General features: G+C 39.9%; 1 protein-coding gene across 2 annotated transcripts in view; it reads left to right on the plus strand.

Annotated features, from left to right (window-relative positions):
* NFX1 (nuclear transcription factor, X-box binding 1) overlaps positions 1 to 19243 on the plus strand; it is a 75319-nt gene extending 56076 nt beyond the window's left edge. The window contains exons 21-24 of one of the 2 annotated variants that reach the window (XM_055707886.1): positions 1420 to 1486; positions 6790 to 6935; positions 13732 to 13833; positions 15254 to 19243. In XM_055707886.1, coding sequence (XP_055563861.1) covers positions 1420 to 1486; positions 6790 to 6935; positions 13732 to 13833; positions 15254 to 15329 — 391 coding nt within the window. In that variant the 3' untranslated portion in view covers positions 15330 to 19243. The remainder of the gene's footprint in view (positions 1 to 1419; positions 1487 to 6789; positions 6936 to 13731; positions 13834 to 15253) is intronic. The other variant, XR_008731826.1, reaches the window with a different exon arrangement.
* Positions 19244 to 21176: the final 1933 nt, after the last annotated feature.

Genomic DNA, 21176 nt, shown 5'->3' on the forward strand with positions numbered 1-21176 from the left:
TTCACTGATGGCTTCCAGTTGATAACTCTGTTTTTAGAGGCTCCTGAAAAGTTAATTTTTTAAAATGCATTTCCTAGTTTGTGAGCTAGTTCCTCAGTAGGTTTTTAAAAATTACACATCAGGTGCTTGTGGACCTTCTCATTGGTTTGTTGGTTCTATTTTTTTCCTACCTCCTGTGATAATTTCACCTTGAAATTTGGCTGTTCATGGCTGGTGTTACACAAAAAGCATTTGCTTTTTGGTAATCTGAAGTTAAGGTCATCCTGAAGGGATTAGTGGTTTTGGTTGGGGTTTTTTTGTTTGGTTTTTTTTTTCTTTTGAACCTGAGATTATTGCTGTAATGTTCTTTCTAAAGCTTCACCCTGTGTGGCTGACTGTATTTTATAGCCTTGGTGTCTGGAGTCCTCTTTATTATTAACTCTGGAAGTCCAGGTGCAATTTTCCTGGTGTAATACTTTTCTCCACTGAAGATCCAGGAGTTCTGATAACTGCATGCAGCATCCGTCCACTGTTAGAAAACCTTGAATGTTTTCCAGTGATGGGCTGTGTTCATCGTACCAGTGAGCGAGTGATGTTGGTAGCTAATGTACTCAGTGTTGCCATTTGGCATGTGTGTTTGAGACCACTTGGTCTTTTGATGATGCATTCACTTTAGCATCCAGAACTGTGGTAGGGCATCTACCAAAGATGGTAGTGCCTGCTTCACGAGCCCCTCTTGACTGATGAAATTCTGACATTATTTACAAATTGGTGTTGTGTTGGTATGGAACGGTGCCTGTTGTTGAAGAAATAAGATTATTTACTACTAACCAGCTTTGAGATATGGAATCTTGAGATAGCCTTTTTTTCCCCCCTGGGGATGGTGCCCTAACAAATAACACCCTTACTTTTGGAGTTAGTTTACTTGCTTATTTAAGAACAGGGTGCAGAGCTCACTCTTGGGTGAAAGACTTGACCTACTGTGATTGAGCAAGCTAAAAAAAAAAATAGTTTAAGAAAATCCTCAATATCTCATATAAGAACTTTCTGTTTGCTTACAAAGTAGCCTTATGCTGCTGCTTTTGTTCTTACCATTCTGTTATGCTAGACAAGTTGAACACCAGTCAGTAACTTAAAAAGACTGAAATGGCAACTTCAAAATCAAAATGTCAAAAGTCAGACAGTAGAGTTGTATCATGGAACCTAGCATAAAATTCTAAGGTTTGAAGGAAAAGTAATACATTCTTTTTGTAATAGCGATGACATACTAACACTTTTGAAATGTGAATGATGCAGTATATAAACCAAAATGTACTCTCACTCTTGCTTCCTCCATCAATTGAGTTCTTTAATTTTGTTCTTGTTGAAAATAATGTTACAAAAGATATTCCGTCTTTGTACGCTTTCTTGCCTCATTTACCTAGAATGCTGTTCTTGCAGGAAGGATTTAAAATTCGTCAGTGACATTGAGAAGGAAATGAGAATGCTTGTGGAAGCTGTGAATAAGGTCAGTATTGAGATATTCTGTATGACTTCTTATAAGAAACAGTTTTGTTTAGCTTGGGGGGAGTTTGTTACTAAACTTTATTAATATTAAGAGTTATGAGTTGATACTAGATTTGTTTGGGCTCCAATAGAGTGCACAATTTAATTATAAACAGAAGAAAAATTTTAGGAGACATAGCAGTTCAGGATCACTTTGGTGACAGCCAGGCTTTGTTTAAAGATTCAACCAGTGCTAGGCTTTAATGCATCAATGGATTATCATTAATTTTTAGATCTCCATTAATAAAGTGTTAATCATCAAAGATTTAACGGTGCAGCCTTTGAGGAGGAAAGCCTAGGTTCTTCTGATCCTTGTAGTGGAACTTGCTCACAAATTTGTGGATACCTTCTTGCATTTGCCAGTGTGTGAGGTAGTTGTCCTCCTTCTGTAACAAGACTCTGATTCAGCCACAGGTGTTTGGTAGGCTCCAGTACACCTAGAGAGGTTGATCCCACAGACACAATCATAGATGTTTCAATGAAAGCAGAATTCCACCTTCAGGCCTGTCATGTTAGCATACTCCTGGCTTGCGCTGTGCCTGACCCAGTATACGTGGTTTAAAGGACAGTGTAAACCATACTGTCCTCAGTTGCCCTTAGCTCAAGAAGTAGTTAATCTTCTGTAGAAAGGGTTAATTTCCTTCTCTCTAACCTCTGAGGACAGTTACTTAACTTATTCCTTCTTTTTTATGTATGATGTTTCTTACTTAATCTTTGTGCTTGTCCACCTGTCTAATGTTCTTTGCCCATTGTTTTCCATGTTGGAATGACAGTCTAAAAGGGGGCCATCTGTGTCGAATTCTGTTCAGGCCCCTCCAACCTCAGACACCTGATAACAACTCTTCTGTGCATCTGTTAACAACTAAAAATAATTTGCCTAATGTTGTGTTGCCAGTGGTTATCCTATTTTATATGTACCATTATATACTGCCTTTATTATACACAGGTGTACACATATACATATTTCTATATATATAACTGCATATCAAACCAAGATAAATGGGGGGGGGGGGGGGGGGGAGGGCAATCACATGTCTTGAATCTGCAATATACAATGAATTAGTGATACCAAAAATGGCAGAACAAGAGAACCAGAGAGCTCAGCAGCATCTCCAATGCTCAGAGGTTGAAAAATATAAATACAAACAACAGCTGTGTCTGTCATATTTCACCCTTAGAGAGCATGTGATCTTTTAATTATAATGAGCACCCTTACATCTGGAAGTCTATTTTTGAGTACTTCTTTCAAAGTTTGCCTGCAGGAGCGATTTCATACCTAAAACCTTCTTCACAGGGGACGATGCACATTTGTCTCAAGTTACCACACTGCTTGTAAGCTCAGAGTTGGGGATTTGCCATCCTTGTAAATACCCAAAACTCAACGAGACAGGGTGCTGAGCAACCTACTTTTGACGCTGGCTCCGAATGGCAGACTGGACCAAAGGACCTGAGAGATAATTTTTGACCTAAATTATTTTACAGTAACTGTAGATTAACATTCATTTTTATCAATGATTCAATACAATTCTGCTTCTGAAGAAGCTCAGCTCTATTACCAAACTCTTGTGACCTCACGCTTAAATTCACCTCAAAGATGTACAAAGTAACGGTAGCATCACAGAACGGCTGAGGTCGGAAGGGACCTCTGGAAGTCATCTTGTCCAACCCACGCTGCTCAGGCAGGGCCATCTAGAGCCAGTTGCCCTGGACCATGCCTGGACAGTTTCTGAGTTGTCTCCGAGGGTGGAGACTCCACAATCTCCTTGGGCAACCTGTGCCAGCGCTCGGTCACCCTTGCAGCAAAGGGAGTGTTTCCTGATGTTCAGAGGGAACCTCCTGTGTGTTCCCGCTGCCGCTGGTCCTGGCACTGGGCGCCACTGAACACAGCCTGGCTCCGTCCCCTTTGCACCCTCCCTTCAGCTGTTCCTAGCCATGGGTAGCAGCAGCCCTGAGACTTCTCTTCTCCAGCCTGAACAGTCCCAGCACGCTCAGCCTTTCCTCAACGGAGACACGCTCCAGTCCCTTCATCATCTTTGTGGCCCTTCACTGGACTCACCCCAGTATGCTCATTTCTCTCTTCTACTGGGGAGCCCAGACCTGGACACAGGACTCCAGGGATACTGGTAGGCTCCTCTGCTGCAAGTGCGCATCGCTGGCTCATGTTCAACCTGGCGTCCACCAGGACCCCCAGGTCCTTTTCTGCCACACTGCTTCCCAGGTGGGTGGCCCCCAGCACACACTGGTGCCGTGGGGTTGTTCCTCGCCGGGGGCGGGACTTTGCACTTCTCCTCGCTGAACCTCCCCAGGTTTCTGTCAGCCCATTTCTCCAGCCTGTCAAGCTCACGCTGGGTGGCAACGTGCCCCTCTGGCCCACCAGCCACTCCTCCCAACTTCATCATGGGCAAACTCGCTGCGGGTGCCTTCTGTCCCGTTGTGCAGATCGCTAATGGAGATGTTAAACCTGACTGGTTGCAGTGTACAGCCCTCCTCCTCTCCCGCCAGGGTACACTGCTAGTTACCGGCCTCTAGCCAGACTCGGTGCCACTCATCAGCACCCTTCGGTCCCGGCCATTGAGGCAGTTTTCAATCCACCTCACTGTCTGCTCATCCAGCCCCTGCAGCAATAGCTCGGGGGCCTGAGGCAAGTAGGACACAGTGTCCCAGCCCTTACTGAAGGTCCAGCAGACCCTAGCCACTGCTCTCCCCTCATCTACCAGGTGTGACACCTCATCACAGAAGCCTATCAAGTTGGTGAAGCCACGCTGTCCTCCTGAGGAGTTTCTTGTCCTTCCTGTATCGGGAAGTGTGTTCCAGGGTGAGCTGCCCCATCACTCCCCCAGGGACTGAGGCGAGGCTGACAACCTGTAGCTCCATGTGTCCTTGCCCATCTTGAAGATAGAAGTGACAGCATGTGTGGAGGCCATGCTCTGTTCTTTCTTTTCCTTTAAAATGGTGGCATGTATGGTGTAAAAGGGAACATGTCCCTTGCACTGTAAAGTTAACATGGTTTTCTGCTCAGTTCTTTCTCTTGCATACCTTTTATTTTTATGTCTGGAAGTCTCAGAGGCTTTATTTTCTCTCTTGTAAGAGTCATCGTTCATCTTGCAATCTACAGGTATCTATGTTGTCTCAGGCATGTCTCTACCTGTTGTTACCAATGTTGCTCTTTCAGGCCTGTGTCCAGCCTGACCAAGTCAGCTCCCACTTTTTATGTAGCCAAAGGCTGGATTAATATGTTTGATGTGGCATTATGCAAGGAGACTGTTTTTAGTTTTTCTTCTGCTATGGTCCCCGATCCTCCTTTCGCTTGAGGCTGTGTTCAGTTGTTTGTTTTTCATGACTCCTAAATCCTTTCTGACTAAAGATGTGGCTTATTTTCTTTTCTAGATGTAGAGCTTTACTTAATTGTATTAAAAGCATTTTGCATGCTACTCTATCAAGCATTCAGGTAACTGCCTATATCAGTACTGTGTCTTTCATACTGATTACTGTTCCTTGGGCTTACATGTTTCACTTTGACCTTTTTACTTTTTGCACTGTGCCTTTGGAGATACCAGCTTCAGCTTAACTGAATAAATGGGTAACAAAAAGGGGTTTGATACTTACAAGTTTTAACATTGATGTGCTTCAGCTGTGTCAGTATATGACTTTGTTTACCTCATGAACATCTGTTCCCCTAGACTCATCGCTACATACTCATCTAGCATAGCAGAGTTGTCATCGTTGATATATGTAAGCAGACAAGACCGGAAACATTTATATCACCTAGCTCTGCATACAGACAGAAATTCTGATATTTTTCTGAGCACTGAACTAGCACCGCTTTTTTTAGAGCAAGCATTACTAGTCATCATAAATAGGTACAGAATTTGTGGAGTTTTGTGTGCTGGTAGTGTTGTCATAGGTGGGAGGCTTATTGTTGTTTATTACCAAATAAAGATTACATCCTGACAGCATGTGATTACCCTGAAGACTTATGGAAATGAATGATCACAGTTTTTGATCCAGTTACTATTTAACTGAGCTATTTTACAATCTAAGAGGAGACAGACATTAACCCCCTAATTACAGGTAGCTGTAATGTACCTCTTTGTGGTGGTCTTCACATTTATTTAGGTGACTGACCTTCTGTAAATCCACATCGACTACTCCTAGTGGCCTTCTACTTCATGTACCTAAAAATGGCTTCTGAAAGGATTGATTTTTTTCCCTGGGCTTTGAAGTGTAGCTGATCAGCCTATATGTAGTTCTTGGGTGGATTGGGGCTTTTTTTGGTTTTTATTTTTGTTTCAAACATAGTTGCAGCAATTACCTTTCTCTAGTTATTGGGTTCCTATACCATTCTCTACAGTCTTTCAGAGATGACAGAGAGTGGGACATCATCCTGGTCTCTCAGCACTCTTAAATACACTGCCTGCAGTCCCAGGAACTTGTATAGGTTGGGGTTTCTGTAGAAAACCCTGACTCAAACTCATTCTACTACTGGTGGGGGGTTTTCCCCTTGGACCCTGTCTGTAGACGCAAAGACCTAGAAGACTTTGGTGACAACGAAGGCAAAAACTGAAGGAGTTTGAGTGCCTGAGGCAGACTAAAGCACGGAGTGTCTCATCCTCATCTGCATTTGCTGTTACAAAGTCACCCAGCCCATTACAACAGCACTTACAGGGCCCTGCTTTTTTGTTTGTTCTTTTACTATTTATATAGTAGCCAGTGTCAAATCAAGCATTACCAGTCTTTAACTGAAATTGTAACTACAGTTTTGTTTTTACTTAATAAAAAGTCTATTAATGCCATTACATGGTAGATTTGCAGATAAACAGCTTCTTTGGTAGAAGCAAATCAGACATCCTTGTAGTTATCTACAGTATATGCATTGGAAAGCCAGCCTGAAAAATAAAATCAGATCTGATGGATCATTTCCGGAAAAAAAAATCAGAAGAAAATAATTTTATAGTGTTTCTTTGGGATGTGAGTAGAATGAATATATTCAGGATTTGTATTTTAAACTTAAAAGATATATGTGTGTGTTTACTTTGAGGTGATGGAAACCATAGACAATACATCTTAATTTTGGGGAAATAAATGGACATTTAAGATGACTTTCCTGTTAATGCTGAGGTATTAGCAATCTATGATTCTAATTTTTCATAGCAGCAAAATTTTAGAGGTAGAAGCGCTTTTTTTTCTTCTTTCCCTGTTATCCCCCTCGAAGGAAAACTTTACCTTTTTTCTTTCTTTTTTTTTAACTTTTTCTCTTGAATTCAGGGCAAGCATACAAAGAAGAGCCATTGTTACCCACCAATGAACAGAGATCACCGCAGAATCATCCATGAATTAGCTCAGGTTTATGGCATTGAAAGTGTGAGCTATGACAACGAACCAAAGCGTAATGTTGTTATCACTGCAGTGAAGTATGTAACTCATTACTGTTTTCAGATCTGTTAACTGTAGTTTAAATAACTGGATTTTTTTATCACTTACTCAAATGAGTTTATTTACAATGTGATTTGAAACATGCAGTAACTTTCAGTAGAAATTTTTTCTAAAGTAGTTTTTAAATTGATAATTTCATAGACTTCTATTTCCACTATTTGAGTAAACCTCCAGAGAAGAAATCCCAATTAGAAATAAAAAAGCTAAGAAAAGATTTTGCAAGGCTTTTTTCCATTCATCTTAGCAGTAACTTTTTGTCTTTTTTGTCATCAGCTAAATTTGAGAGGTATCAAAGATAGTGTCATAAAATTTTATGAAAACTAATTGCTGGGCTGAGAAGTCGTAACTAATTTGTACCTTCTTTTGAAAAAAATTGGTATTGGAACTTGTTCTCCCACCTATTTGAACCTGTCATAGATTATACTCCCTCTTTAGTGGATAAAGAGGGAGCTGGAATTACTGCAAATTGAAGAGATTTCTAAGCAAGATTGGAAATATTTGGGGAAGACCCATATAAGGCAGCTCACATTAGAGAAGGAAATGAAGGGAATGTCACTGGGGGAAAAGCAAGGTGATTGCACTGGAGACATAGTATGGGAAGGTTTCCCAAACCTGATATCAAGGCTTCCTTGATTCTGCTGCTCACTGAGCAGTATATTTAATTTAGCATTGTCAAATTATAGTTCTTTGACAACAAGTTGTTTTTAACTGTAGATATTGACTGTAGTTATAAAAACCCCTGTCACCATCTGTGCTGTGGTGCCATGGGCTGCTCCTGAGCCTAGTCATGGGTTGGTAGCTTAGCCACAATCTGGAATTTTTTTCCAGGCAAGTTGGAACACTGCTTTGATACCCCTTTCTGTTTTCATGAAACAATTAAAGATACTCTTTTTGTTTCTAGAAAAGGAAAGAAAAGAGATCATATTTGAAAAAGCTTATTTAAGAAAAAGAAATTGATAGGGGAATGAGAAATTAATGAAAAGTGTGCGAGCAAGGAGCAGGACAGGTGACTAAGCTTTAAAAACAAAGACGTATCCTACAACTTGAGAATGGGAGGCGTTCCTCTGTTGTCTGAGAAGAGATTGCATACTTGCTCCTTCCCTTGTGGTGTTTGGGGAATGGCGTACCATGCAGAATGAATATGTTGCCATTTCAACTTTTTCACTCTTACAGACACTGAATAGTCTACTAAGGATACTCTTCAGCTGCGTAGCAATGTTTCTTATTTCAGTGGATTCATCCAAAGCTTCTTTTTATTGTCTTTTTATTTGCCACTTCTTCAAGACATAAAAAACATTTAAGCCTCAGAAAAGGGATAGCTCAAGTTGCAGGATGCTATTTTTGAGTATTTCACAACAGCTCTTCAAGTCCACGGGCTAGTAGTCACCGGAAATTCCATGGTTTGATTCATTTTGTTTCATCTGAGTCTAGATAATTCAGAATGATACCAGGCAAAGAGGCTGTTCTTCCTCTTCACGCTCCCCATTGTCATTGAAATGGTAACATTGCCATAGAGGTAGGTCAGAGGAGTGAGAAAGTCTCCTTGGAGCTAAGAAAGCTTTCTCCAACCAGACTTCTTCCTTTTCCAGATATCTAGGAGCAAACACCACATATCTGCTTTGCCCTCAGTCCCTGTGCCCATCATCATTCCACCACATCAGTAAGAGCTGGTCACACTCGCTGCATGTACAGCACTGCCGATGTCTGGCCACGTAGAGAGTGTTGCCAGTGCTGACTGTCAAGGTTGATCTGAATTACAGTTCTGGTGTTGTTTGAAGACCCTGAGTGAATCCTTGCAAGTGCCCTTATCTGTGATTCCCTGTTGGTCGTCTTTGCAGTTGCTATCTTTTGAGCAGTTGCGATACCAGCTTCCTTCTGATCCAGACTCAAAGGTTATGTCCAGACTGTGTGGTGAGAAGGGGAGGGCTTTCTCCTCCAAGTTGAAGCATGTGCTTCACTGTACCTGTCAGTGTTTTCGTGAAGTCTTTTACTCATAAGAATTTCTTCCTCCTACAAATAACTCTGGATGCCAGAGCTTGTTAAGGGGTATCTGCTTGTTATATAGTGACTGCTGTTTAAGCAGCTTGTATGAACTTGAGACATCCTGAAAGTGTTTTTGAGAACAGTCATCCCTGTAAGACCCATCCTTTTTCCTGTACTTTGCAGGAAAAACAATAGGGTCAGTCTCCCCTCATGACAAAGAGGACTTTTCAGGAAGGTGATGAGGTCCCTGCACATTGTTCTCACTGAGAAAGCCACATCCTGCCACACTTGAAGTGTTCTCTGTTCTTCACCCAGGATTTTGTTTCCTTTCAGTGAGGTCAGTGTGGAAACATTTCACAAGTGGTAACCCAGCTGCAGGCTATGCAAGACCAGCAGGAACAAAGACATAAAGAAATTAAACCCCCTGTAACTACACGGAACACCCTTATTGGGTCATGGCAGTTGCATCACAGAAGACAAAACTTGTACATCCCAGTGGCAGAGTTGCAAGGAAATTTATGTTGTGAGGAAACAGAATTATTCTTTGGCTTCTTTAAGTTTTTCTGGGCACATTTCAGTGCTTTATCTCCAGGTACAAGTTTATTTCAGTTGATAAGTTAACTGTCTCTGCAGCCTTTCTGGTGTCTGGAATAACTTCACTTCCAATGTGACAGAAGTTCTGATGACTTCCTGAAGGTATTTTATTACTTTAAGGACTTTCATTCTGCTCTTCACTCTAGGAATTTTCTCCTCTGCCTCAAGGAAAAAGCTAACTTCTCTCCCCGCCCCCTTTGCAATCACAAAGGCCTTTTCCAATGACTGCATCTCAACACCTGTAACCTCTGAGGCTTTTTGAGCAATTTAAGCATAAATAATGCTACAGGTCACCAGCCAAAATGGTTTTAGCAGCAGTACTGCTCCAGAAAACAGCTACGTCTCTTTCAATTTTTCCTTCAATCATGACATTGTTTGCCCTCAGAATAGTGTGTGTTGCCTCTCGACAGCTTATGACATAGAAAATGTGAAATCTAAACCATCAGGTGACTGACAGCCACTTGCTTCATTATTCCACCCAAACTGTATCAGCTTTTGGAGGCACTTCTCACAAAAACTGCTCTGTTTGGAAGCTGATGGATCATTATTGCAAAGCTACATGGAGGCAGTTCTGGATAGGTTAGTGGGCAAAGAATTTTGTAGTAGCTCATACCAAAATGGATCAATGTTGATACATCCTGGAGGGAGGAAAATTGAATTTCCAGTCTTGAAGAAGAAAAATTTGAGTCCTGATTCCACAGGTCAGTTGTATACAGTGGGCTATTCTGATGTCACCACCAGTGCTTTATAGTCAGCAGGTAGGTAGTTATGTTCTCCTCACTTTTCCCTGGAGTGCTGCTGAAAAATTGTCATATTTCTGTTGCTTGGGGCAGGCAGTTGTCTTTTTTCCTTACTTTGAGAATACATTAACAGAATGGCAACTTTCCTATCAACGTGTCCAAAGTACTTGTGGAGTCCTTTGATTCCATCTCCACAGTTCTGTTACAACCGATGATAGATAACAGTGATTTACGTTAGCAGGAAGGGAGGATCTGCTTACTTCCTTCTTTCGGGCAATGAATTAGTCAAGGAGTTTTTTCCATTTTACATCTATTTAGTTGAATTCAGTTGTTTGATTTTTCTTTCAGATGAGCTGAATATGATCGGCTGTTTCATTTCTTTTGGGGTTTTGGTTTTTTTGGTGGTGGTTTTTTTTTTTTTTTTTAAACCAATGATTAGAAATATTCAGAGAATTTCTGGGGAGATTGGAGTCAATCTAGTGTTGTCCCGTGTGTCGCCAAGGCACCCAGGAAGTAGTGTACATTTTGCTTGAGTGGGAGTTCTTAGACTTTTGTCTCTAAAGCATCTGTGGTTTCATGGCTGGATAGTCTGCTGTATCTCTCTTCTGGGTTTGGGTTGTGAGGGTCTTCTTGGAGGGACACTAAATCTTGTAAAAGCACAGGACTAGGCCTTGATGTAACCAAAGGGAATTTCCTCTTAACTGTCCACAAGGCTTTGATCCCTTCTTATTTTTAAAGGCTTGATATATTAACCCTCTACATCCTGGGAGCATTTAACTTAAGAGTAGAGCTTACAAGCAGGATTTAGCCTGACATTTTTTTGAATAAAGTGAGATACTTCACTTTACTTGATGAAGGCCTTTCTACTTTTTTTTTTTTTTTTTGCCTATTTACTTCCAGTCAGTTGGGTTTCCATGTATTTGCACCCCACCATTTTTAACAATGGAAGAAGACAACAAAATATTCTCCCATCTACTTTTGTCCTCTTTTAGTCTTTTCAGGTAGAACTCTACAGTTGAGAGGTAACTGAGATGATATGGGAGCATTTGGCTTTTTGTGCCAGGCTTGGAGCTAAAGGAGAGGAGGAGTTTTTACCCATTTAGTACAAGAAGGGAAAGTTAGTTGTTCTCAACTGATGGGACACTAGTATACTTGCTGTTGGAATGGACATGTGAACATAATATAATCCTGAAAAAATTATGGTCAGTGGCAAGTGGGGTTGTGGGGTTTTTTTTCCAAATAGTGAACATTTTCGGTGCAGGGGAGGTGAGGACACTTTGAACTGATGACCTGTGTTTGCAGGGTTTTGCAGTTCATTTGAAAAGACTGTCAGTACTCGGTTTAAAACAATACTGAAATGGGGTCAGGGACCAGCCTGCCATAGTTTAGCGGACTTCTGACTTACCTTGAGAATGTTGTGGAGTTTATCTGTCTTGCTACAGTATCACAGGAATTGGGCATTCTATTTTCAGAACTGATGGAAACAAGACATGATAGAAGTAAGACAAATATGTTGGGAATAAGACAATTACTTAATTTTTTTTAAGCTCTGAAGCAGAGCTAGTATTTGTGTACTGATGTGAGATTTCAACTGCTTAGAGCTCTGAAGGGAGATGGGAAAAAATTAATTAACACCTATGTGACAAAGCATGGAACTCAACACATGTACAAGCAATTGTTTTGCAGAATTTATTGCTATTTGAAATGTAATTTTGAAAGGAACAAGACGAGCTTGAAAGTAGGAATTTAATTAGTAAATGCAGAGAATCTTGTGGTGTAGAGGACTGCTCTGGAAGGAGTTTATTTTTAAAAGTCATTAATAAAATAAACAAGGAGGAAACATTATTTAGTGATTGACATAGAATCATAGAATCACTTAGGTTGGGGAAAGACCTTAAGATCATGTTAGGAGTCCAGCGACTGACCTAACACTACCAATTCCACCGCTAAATCACATCCCTAAGTGCCTTGTCTACACATCTTTTAAACACTTCCAAGGATGGTGACTTGGCCACTTCCCTGGGTAGTCTGTTCCAATGCTTGACAACCCTTTCGGTGAACAATTTTTTCCTGCTGTCCAATATAAACCATTCAGGTAGAAATAGGAAAAAATCCAGTTTAGTGTACCAGAAGTAGTTCGGTCTTCAAATGTTAGCAGCATGTGTTTAGAGGAAGGTACAAGAAGGGTTGGAAACTGACCTTGTCAAGGTTTAAGAATTTTAATTTATTCAGCTTATTTCCCCCAAGAAAAGATGAAAAAGAAACTCTGAATGGAAAAGAGGCTAATTGTGGAAGGTTTTTTAGTCTTGCAGTTGAATCATAGTGGTGACTAGAAGCTGAAATAAAGCAAGCTTACTCTTCTAAGTGGTTCATGAATTTATAGGAAATTTTTAAGACTTTTCCACAGCCTATTAGAGATACAGTGTGTTTGGTAATTATTTGGAATTTTTAAAGTAGATGCCTTTTTGGAACAATCTTTCTAGGTTTTTTTTCTGGGTATTTTTTTAATATCCTTCCTCTTTCTCCAGCCAGTGCAGCCTTGGGGCATGGACTGCCGCACTGAACTTCACAGCCAATATATGCCTAAAGCATATAAATATAGCTAACAAAGTACACTGCCCTCCTATACTGGAGGAAACATTGTCCTGCGCCACAGCCACAGGGTGGCCCCTTGTATTGCAGGTGGGACAAGCACAAGTAGGGTGCTTCACTGTGTGGTTGTGGCCATATAATAGCAGCTAGTGTGGAGGGCAGGAACAGCTGATTGTGTTTTGTTCTTTTTTTCCCTAATGCATGTTTTTTTTTCCTGATCTTGTTCACCTGGGCTAGCTGACAAGGAAGAGGCAGTGTTGCTGTATTATTCCTGGCAGAGCGCTGCTTAGCAGGGCTGCTTTGAGTGCAGTGATAAACAGGTTTAACATGACTTACTGACAGAGTTGAAGAACAGGATTTCAAAACGTTAGATAACACATGGTGAAGATGCAGTGAATTGTGTTTACGTGATGCTGGGTTAAACTGTTAAGTTGCTGCTTCCAGTCTTCTGTCTGTTCTGTAGAAGAACAGATATATGTTGCCCTAGAATGCAAGTATTGCATTTTTGGTTTTTCAACAGTTGATCACGTTGTGTACTTTGTAGTAGAAAGGAGCTGTGCACTTCACATGCAGAAAGGAGGGGGTCGGGACAGTGACACGTCTTGTAAGCTGCTTCTGCATCTTCTGTAGACAGTGATCAAGAGACATATAGGATACTGGATATCTTGTTCTTGGTAATGAAGATGGACTTTGCACACTATTGGTCTTCATGATTGGAAAATTAAGTATTTGAATAGATGATTTAAGTATACAAGTATAAACTCTGACACCAGATCTGCTACTTAAAAATGCAACTTTTTTGCCCTGACTTCTTAATGAATATAATTTCCTATTGAATTAAATAATCTTTCTTTTATTTCTCTAGAGGGAAATCATTTTGTCCAAGCAATACCTTAACTTCTGTGCTAGATAAAGAAATGCAGAGCAGGCCTCCGCCTCCTATTCCTCATTACAAACAAACAGATAAGTAAGGAATTTGTTTTTAAAACATTATTCTTCAGTTTCGTGCCGAGTTGAGCGTGTTCCTGAGCTTCAGCTTTACACACCCTGTTTCTTTCTTTCCCCACACACAGCTTTGGAGCTTACAGCCTGCACTAAGATTTTCTTTCCACGGAAGTAAACCTGAAACAAAGTGCTAAGAAAATGTAGGATTGGTTATGGGGTGTAGGAGTAGTTACATAACAAATATTACAGAGGTTTTATTTTTTAATAAAGTTTAACTCTTTGGTGTAAAAGAACAGCGTCTTACTGGCATAGAATTATTTATTTGGACAGGTAGTAAATGTATTTTTCTTGTGTAGATATGACTACACAGTTGGCCAAAAGGTGAACTACCATTTTTCTCAGATAGTGAAGCCTACTGAAGTTGGGGATACATAAGGCTTCTTGGTGAATAGTCTGTACTTTGTATGGCCTCCAGCTTCAGCTACCTGTAGTAGTCTCATAGGTACGATTATTCTTTAATGGATGGCTTATTCTTTGTTCAGGTTTACCTTTCAGAACTTTTTTCCTCAAGTTATTTGCAAATTACCATTTCAAATCATGTTCTGTGAAGTACCATTTGCAGGAAGGGATAGCTTAATTTAGCAGTAACTACTGGGGTAGCTATGGGGTGTTTAAGGTCCTGCTGGAATACAAAGTAGGCTGTTCTGATTTAAACTGTTTCAGAACTAAGCATCTAGAGCGAAACACATGTCTAAAATGACTGCTTACAGTGTAACTCAATGTGAATTTGAAGAAGGCTGTTACTCTTTGTTTCCACTTAATTCATTTGGATTCCTGTCTTCAGTGACCCTAATGAACAGGTGTTATGTGGCCAAAATAATAAAAAAAAGGGGGGGGGGGGTGCGGCTTTAGCCATTTATTTTAATTACTAGGCATGAAATATCTTTTAGATGTGCTTAATTCTACAAATTCTCATTTTGTCTTATGAAAAAAATCTTTACAGTGTTTAGATTTGGTATTACCATATATTTTTGTTACTCTTGCTTTTAAAAGCAAGCAGATTTGATCATCAGCTCACTTCAACAGTATTTCTTTTGCTTTTTTTAAAAGGCATGTTGAACATTTAGTCTTCAGAACAGTATAGTTTTTGTAATACCAGTAAACGGTATTTTCTGGTAAAACCCCCAAAAAAATTATATCAATTCAGCTACACACTGATGTATGTTGATTTAATAAAATTGGGGGTTTTTTTCCAAAAATCAGTTAACAAACGCTTTCTGGAGCAGAAGATATTTCCATTAAAACATAATTTGGAAATGCATGTAATTCACTAGTGCAATGTGTATATGCACACTGAGACATTATGGGAGTTTTTATTTCTGTTTACTTTGTATCTTGTTTTTCATGCCAGTAAGTAACATCTAATATTCTTATAATTTCAGGAGTAGTGGAAACAGTGGTTTATCCAAACCATTAAAAGAAGAGCCGGTAATTGATTACTTTGATGTCCAGGACTGAAGTGATTGAAATGAAATTTAATACAGAAGCTTAGAGGTCAAGATACTAAGTTATTGTGTGAGGCGCTTTTTGGTTATCTGTTAAATGATCAGTTGTTCGGTATATTCATGATTTAACATCTAAAGTTACATTGATTGTGGTACTTTAAAAAGTTACACATTTTTACAGTTTACATAACTGCATAATACCTAACAATAGTGTAACTTTTCAGACCTGGGTTTGGTGCAATTCTCTATCTAATGTGCTGTTAGAATGATGTAGATTCCATTGATGCCTTCAGAGTAAGAGAACAAAAATATATTTTTGGGGGTAGTAAGAACAACAGTAAATCTCCAAGATTTATTTTGACATATCTCACACAAGTTAAAATGGACCAGAAATAATCTGTGTTAAAAAATACTAGGGATTATATTAAAGTGTTTTCATATTTTATTAATTCACTTTTGTGTTAAAGTGGTGAATTTGGGAATTTGAGTTTCTCTTCTGCATGGAAGGAAATATAATATTTAGTCTGAATATAAATATACACACTATATGCCCACTTTGAGCAGAGACTTCCTTTGGTCTATGAAAAAACAGGATTTGGGGAAGGTAGAGAATTAAGACTGTCTTTGCTTTCTCTCAAATTTGATTTGAAAAAACCAAACCAAACATAAAACAAATAAAACCCCGAAACTAAAAATCCCAAACACCCACCCCCAAAATAACCACTACCACCCCCCCCCCCCCCCCCCAAAAAAAAATAATACCAGACCTTGAACAAAATCAGACTTTATATATTATTTTGGTGTTCTATTTGGTTTACTTTGTATTTAGATGTTAGCTTGATGGTCTGGGGGTTTTTTGCATGGTTTTATTGGGGGGTTATCTTTTTCTGTACTATGCAAGCTTAAGGTGAATCTGTGAAGTTTGCTTTAAGTATGTTACGAATTTGGAACAAAATTTGTAAAATTTATAAGACCATCTGTCTAAACTGTTTGGCAATGGAAGATCTTTGTTTTATGGGAAACGCCATGAAGAAAATGGGATGATGGTTTAAACGGTGAAGGACACCAAAGTGGTCTCATAGAGGGTGAGTTGTTTCCAGACAAACAATGAGTTAAGGTGGGTGACTATATCTCTGGGAGGTCTGATCAGAAGGGGTGGCACGGCTCTGAATTTGAGTAATACCTGCTCACTCGAGGAGGTTCTCTGCACTGGTAACTTCAGTAACTCTGGTGCACTGTTCTAGTGTTCCTTGTGGCTGGCTGCATGTAGCACTATAGATGAGTCCCCTAGGCAGCATCGGAGCCTGCTCCTAACAGGGGCTTAGCATGGTGAAGAAGCAGATCTAGCAAAAGACTTGTCATCTGGTGTTCATTTATTTTTCAGCCAGCTCATTATGGTGTAGCATGAGGTTTGTTGCCAAGAAAACGGAAGGCAGTTATTCATGCTTAGATTCGCTTACAGTTATCACATGACCCTGAGCCTTAACGGTGAAGCATTCTGTGGCTACGTAATTGATCTTGAACAGCTTGTGGAACATGATAGAATGAGCAGCAAACTCACAGCGTCTGTCCCCCATAATGTTTTGAAATTTAAAATGCATGCTGTTATTGCAGATTTTTGTAGGAGCTTATTTCACATTAAAAAAATATGCATTCTTAAATGTTTCTAAGGATTTGAAATGCGTATGCTTCAAGTAAAACAGCTACCAGAAGGATTCTCAACCCTCAAGAGTGTTCAGGCTTTTAATTTTCAGGTAGTGGTTTAAACTGGTTTTACCTTTTTTATATATTTTGTGGACATGAAAAATAAATTAAATTGACACAGCTTATATTGCCCTTAATTTCTTAAGCCAATTAATGTTTGATTCTACAGTGTGTACTGCTTTCCTAAGTTCAGCTGAAGAAATAAGTTTCTCGGTGTCTTCCCAGGAATGTAGTTCTTCAGTCCCTTCATTGTGAGGAGTGTACCTCCTCGGTGCTCGCAGACAGGTATCAGCTCACTGTGGCCAGACGAAGGCTTAATTCTGGTTTCAAACCTCAGAGGGATGTTAATATAGCACGGTATGGTTCAAGCTCATAGCACCTGTTAGGGAGAACGTTCGTAGTTCTACTGCAGGGGCAGGGGCTCAGCAGAAGCTGGCACATGCATCCAGCAAGCTGAGAGAATAAAGCTGGATGCACATGCAGCTGCTATACCATAGGTAGACTAAATCACTCTGGTTGTCTGTAATGTTTAGTTGATCTTTAGTTGATTATTCTAATAAATAAAGCTGAAGCCTATTAACTTTCCACGCAGTTTCACATTAATATAGCTAAAACTGCACTTTTGCGCATCTGATTTGAAATTTAAAACTTAAAGGTTTTATAGCATTATATTTAGTTCTGCTCTTTGGAGTTTTTGTCAGATTGTGGCTTTAACATAAAGTGTGAACCTTGGTGAGATGGACTTCTGCTGTCAAGTGTTCTGCCGTGGCTTTTAATAAGAAAACCCAAGTAATCTTCAGCTTCTCAAGATGAGATTAATGATTATTACTGATTCTGTTCATACTGAGAAGTCGTAATTCTCATCACTAAACCTCTCAACTACATGAATGTTAAAACATTTTTATAGATGTTACCCATCTAAATCGTGGCTGTTGAAGGTGCATCTGTAGTTATGAAGCGAGTCACATGTACAGAAAAAGTTATTTTGAAATGCATTCTAATAGCTCAGTTAAAAACATGACACCATACATTTACCTGGGGAAGTAAATACCAAAAAGAAAGGATTTATGTCTGTCTTCCCAGAACAGTTACATAGCCTTAAGAAGGAACTCAGCAAAGTTTAACAGTGGTGCTGTCTTCTATGTTCTGGTTTGCTTTTTGCTGCAGTGTATCTGTGACTTTCATATGGAATAGTACTTAAAGGCTGTAGGTTTGATATCCGTGATAACTCATCTTCATATTGCACGTGTGCCTCATGGAAATATTTTTCAAATAGCTATTTTGTAAATCTGAGCTGGCCTTTACACCTTCTAACAGAAAAATGAGTGGATAAAAGAAATCCTTGCATCAGTGAAGTCAGTGACAGAAGTCCTGTTGACATCACTGGAACCAAGACTTAAGCTTTGATATGCTAGTCATTTTCCACAGCCTGAAGAGTAATATTTTCTTGTAAATTTATTTGAAAAAAGTACTCTGCAATAAGCATCTTTTGAAATAAATTGTGATGTCAGTTGGAATTCATGCAACTTCATGAAGTGCTTTTAAAATTGTGTATAAAATAGGCAGATACTTTCGCATTTGGGCTGTGCTATTGCCTATCTATATTGTTTAACATAAGTGCTCTGAATATTCAGTGCTTGGGTTTAACCTAAAATTGTGTAAGATGCTTAAGTAGACTTCAATACTACTGTTTCTGTAGCAGTTTTGTACAGTATTGGCCGCATAATGAAATGAGCAAAGTAAAATTGTTCTAAAAGACATATTCTTAAGTTATTTGTGAAAGTTTTATATTTGACTTGATTTTTTTCAAGTTACTGGTATAAAATTACTTTCTCTATAAATAAATCTCAGTTGGAAGTTCAGTGTTTTGGAATTGTTTACAAGCTTTGTCTTGGTATTCCAAATTTGGAAGACTGAGATACCACAGAGAAACAATAAAGATTTAAATGGAAGTTTGGGGAGTCCTTTTCCTCAGGTTTTGAAATATGAGATGTGATTTCCTGGATTTGAAGAGATTTTAAATGAATGATGTAAGGAGAACGAAGCAAGTAAAGAGGGACTCCCCAGGAAAGGGAGAGTAAGGAGTATCTGCTGCCTTCTCGGGATTCAGCAGTGCAGAAGAGATAATTATGAGAATATCTGAAAATGTACATAGTGGTTACCTGAAAAACCCTTTACTATGTCAGCCTAAATGCTACTTGGCAATAAAACGTATGATTTTAACTCATCGTCCCTTCATTTTTGTTTGCCCACTGTTCAGTTGTAATGGTGACTCTGAAGAAGGGGGGGGGGGGGGAGGGTTAATGTTACTAAAAGGTCCTTGTGGACATTAGATTTAACAAATACAGGATGACCAGTGTTGGGGGCGTGTGGGGGTGAAAACTTTGCCAACACAGTTTGGTAGATGCCAGGGAGACTCAAAAAGAAAACAATCTGAAAATCATTGAAATTACTTTAACTACTTCCTCCTGAAACTTCTGTAATGCCAAGTAATGCGTCTCCATCGGCAAAAGCGACAGAACTGAAGAACAGCAGCCGGAGAAAGGCAGCGCCCTGACCTGGTGTTCCAGGTGGAGTGCTAGATGGCTCAAAGAAATTCAGTAAATGGTCTGAGATGGAGTTCTTGAAAGACAGCTGAAAACCTTTTGCCTTACTGCCTCAACTGCCAGTAAGTTTGGACTGTACAGGATATTTTGGAGGACGAAGGTGGCATGTTGCAGCTATATAAGGATTGCAGAACAGTACTTCATTGGAAATCGCTGCCCTAAAAAAATACTTGCACTTCATTTCAGACCATCGTTGACTAGAAGGTGACCGAACATCACTGTTACCAGTGTGTGCAAATGGCGGCAGAAGAGACAAAACAATTTTGCTTTCTGTTCGCTTACCTTGTCCGTGTTTGGGAACAGTCATTCAAGTCATGACATAGTCACAACAGTCCCCTATTATGTTTAAAATAATAAAAACGCTTAGATGCTGCTGTTCAATTAATGTTGGTTTTCGAGTATTTTAGGCTGTGTAGATGCTAAATTCCCAGCAGAAGCCTTGCTACTTAACAAGTGCTGTTCTCATCCTTTACTAAGATGCTGAATCCATAAGATGGTCGATGTGCATACTTTTATTTTATACAGTTGGTTTTTAACCGTGAACTGGAATAGCAGAGATGTTGAAGGGGTGTCCTTTAGAAAGGCTGTGTTTTGGACACTCCTGAGCTCTAGACCAGGTTTCTTAGACTTTATCATCTCAGGATTTTTGGAGGACATAGCGCAGCTTCTTGAGCAGAGGGAAGGAGACCATGATGCTGCTGTCTTGGGAAAAGCCAGGTCCCAGAAGGATCCTGGGAATCCTTTGGTGTTAACAGGACCCTGTTGCAGGTAGCAACGTGTGGATCCTTTCAGCTTCCAGCCAAAGGATAGGCGGGTGTGCCTGTGTGTTCGGTGGATGAAATCTGTTGCTGAACGGGCTTTGTTTCCTTCAAGAGTAGGGCTGTGGTATGGGTGAGGTGCCCTTCTACGGGCTAGAGTTGTGTCTTACTCTGCCACTCCATGAGCTACTGTTTCCAGCACTGTATTTTAAGGCAGGTGTCCAGTTTTACACTTTGGAAAATACAGGTGTGTCTCACAACAGAAGATGGGTTTTGCCACTGAAAGAATCTTTTTCAGAAAGAGCGCAGACCAGTGCGCAGCACCATTATGGTGTTTCAGGGAATCCTCTGTAAACTGGTTTGGGCTCTGTTGTTGTATGGCCTCCTGTTGCCTGCTCTGGAGCTCTTTTTAGTGAAAGGAAAGGAGGGGCAAAATGAGCCTGTTGTGTGGAGATCTGTTTTGCTTGCCCCTCACAACTTCTACTCCTGTGAAGTCGTGTCCAGGAACAGCCTCCCAGTAAACGGTTCAGCTTTCGACTGGATCTGAGGCGTGCATATTCCAATGTCCAGTCTTCTTGCTACCCACGTTTACTTCCTTAAGTGTAGGAAACTTATTCTAGTCCAAGGACTGGAGGGCTTCGTTTGTAAGGAGCTGTAAGAAACTGAACTAAAAATCATGATCGCTACAAAGAAAAACTAATCTGTTAATAAAATACTTTTTTATAGTAGATAGGAACCAAAGGGCTGTCACTTTCAAAATCGTGTATGTAGGGTAAGCTTAGATGTTTTAAT

This window comes from Falco cherrug, chromosome 4 (genome assembly GCF_023634085.1).
Source record: "Falco cherrug isolate bFalChe1 chromosome 4, bFalChe1.pri, whole genome shotgun sequence".
Lineage (NCBI taxonomy): Eukaryota > Metazoa > Chordata > Aves > Falconiformes > Falconidae > Falco > Falco cherrug.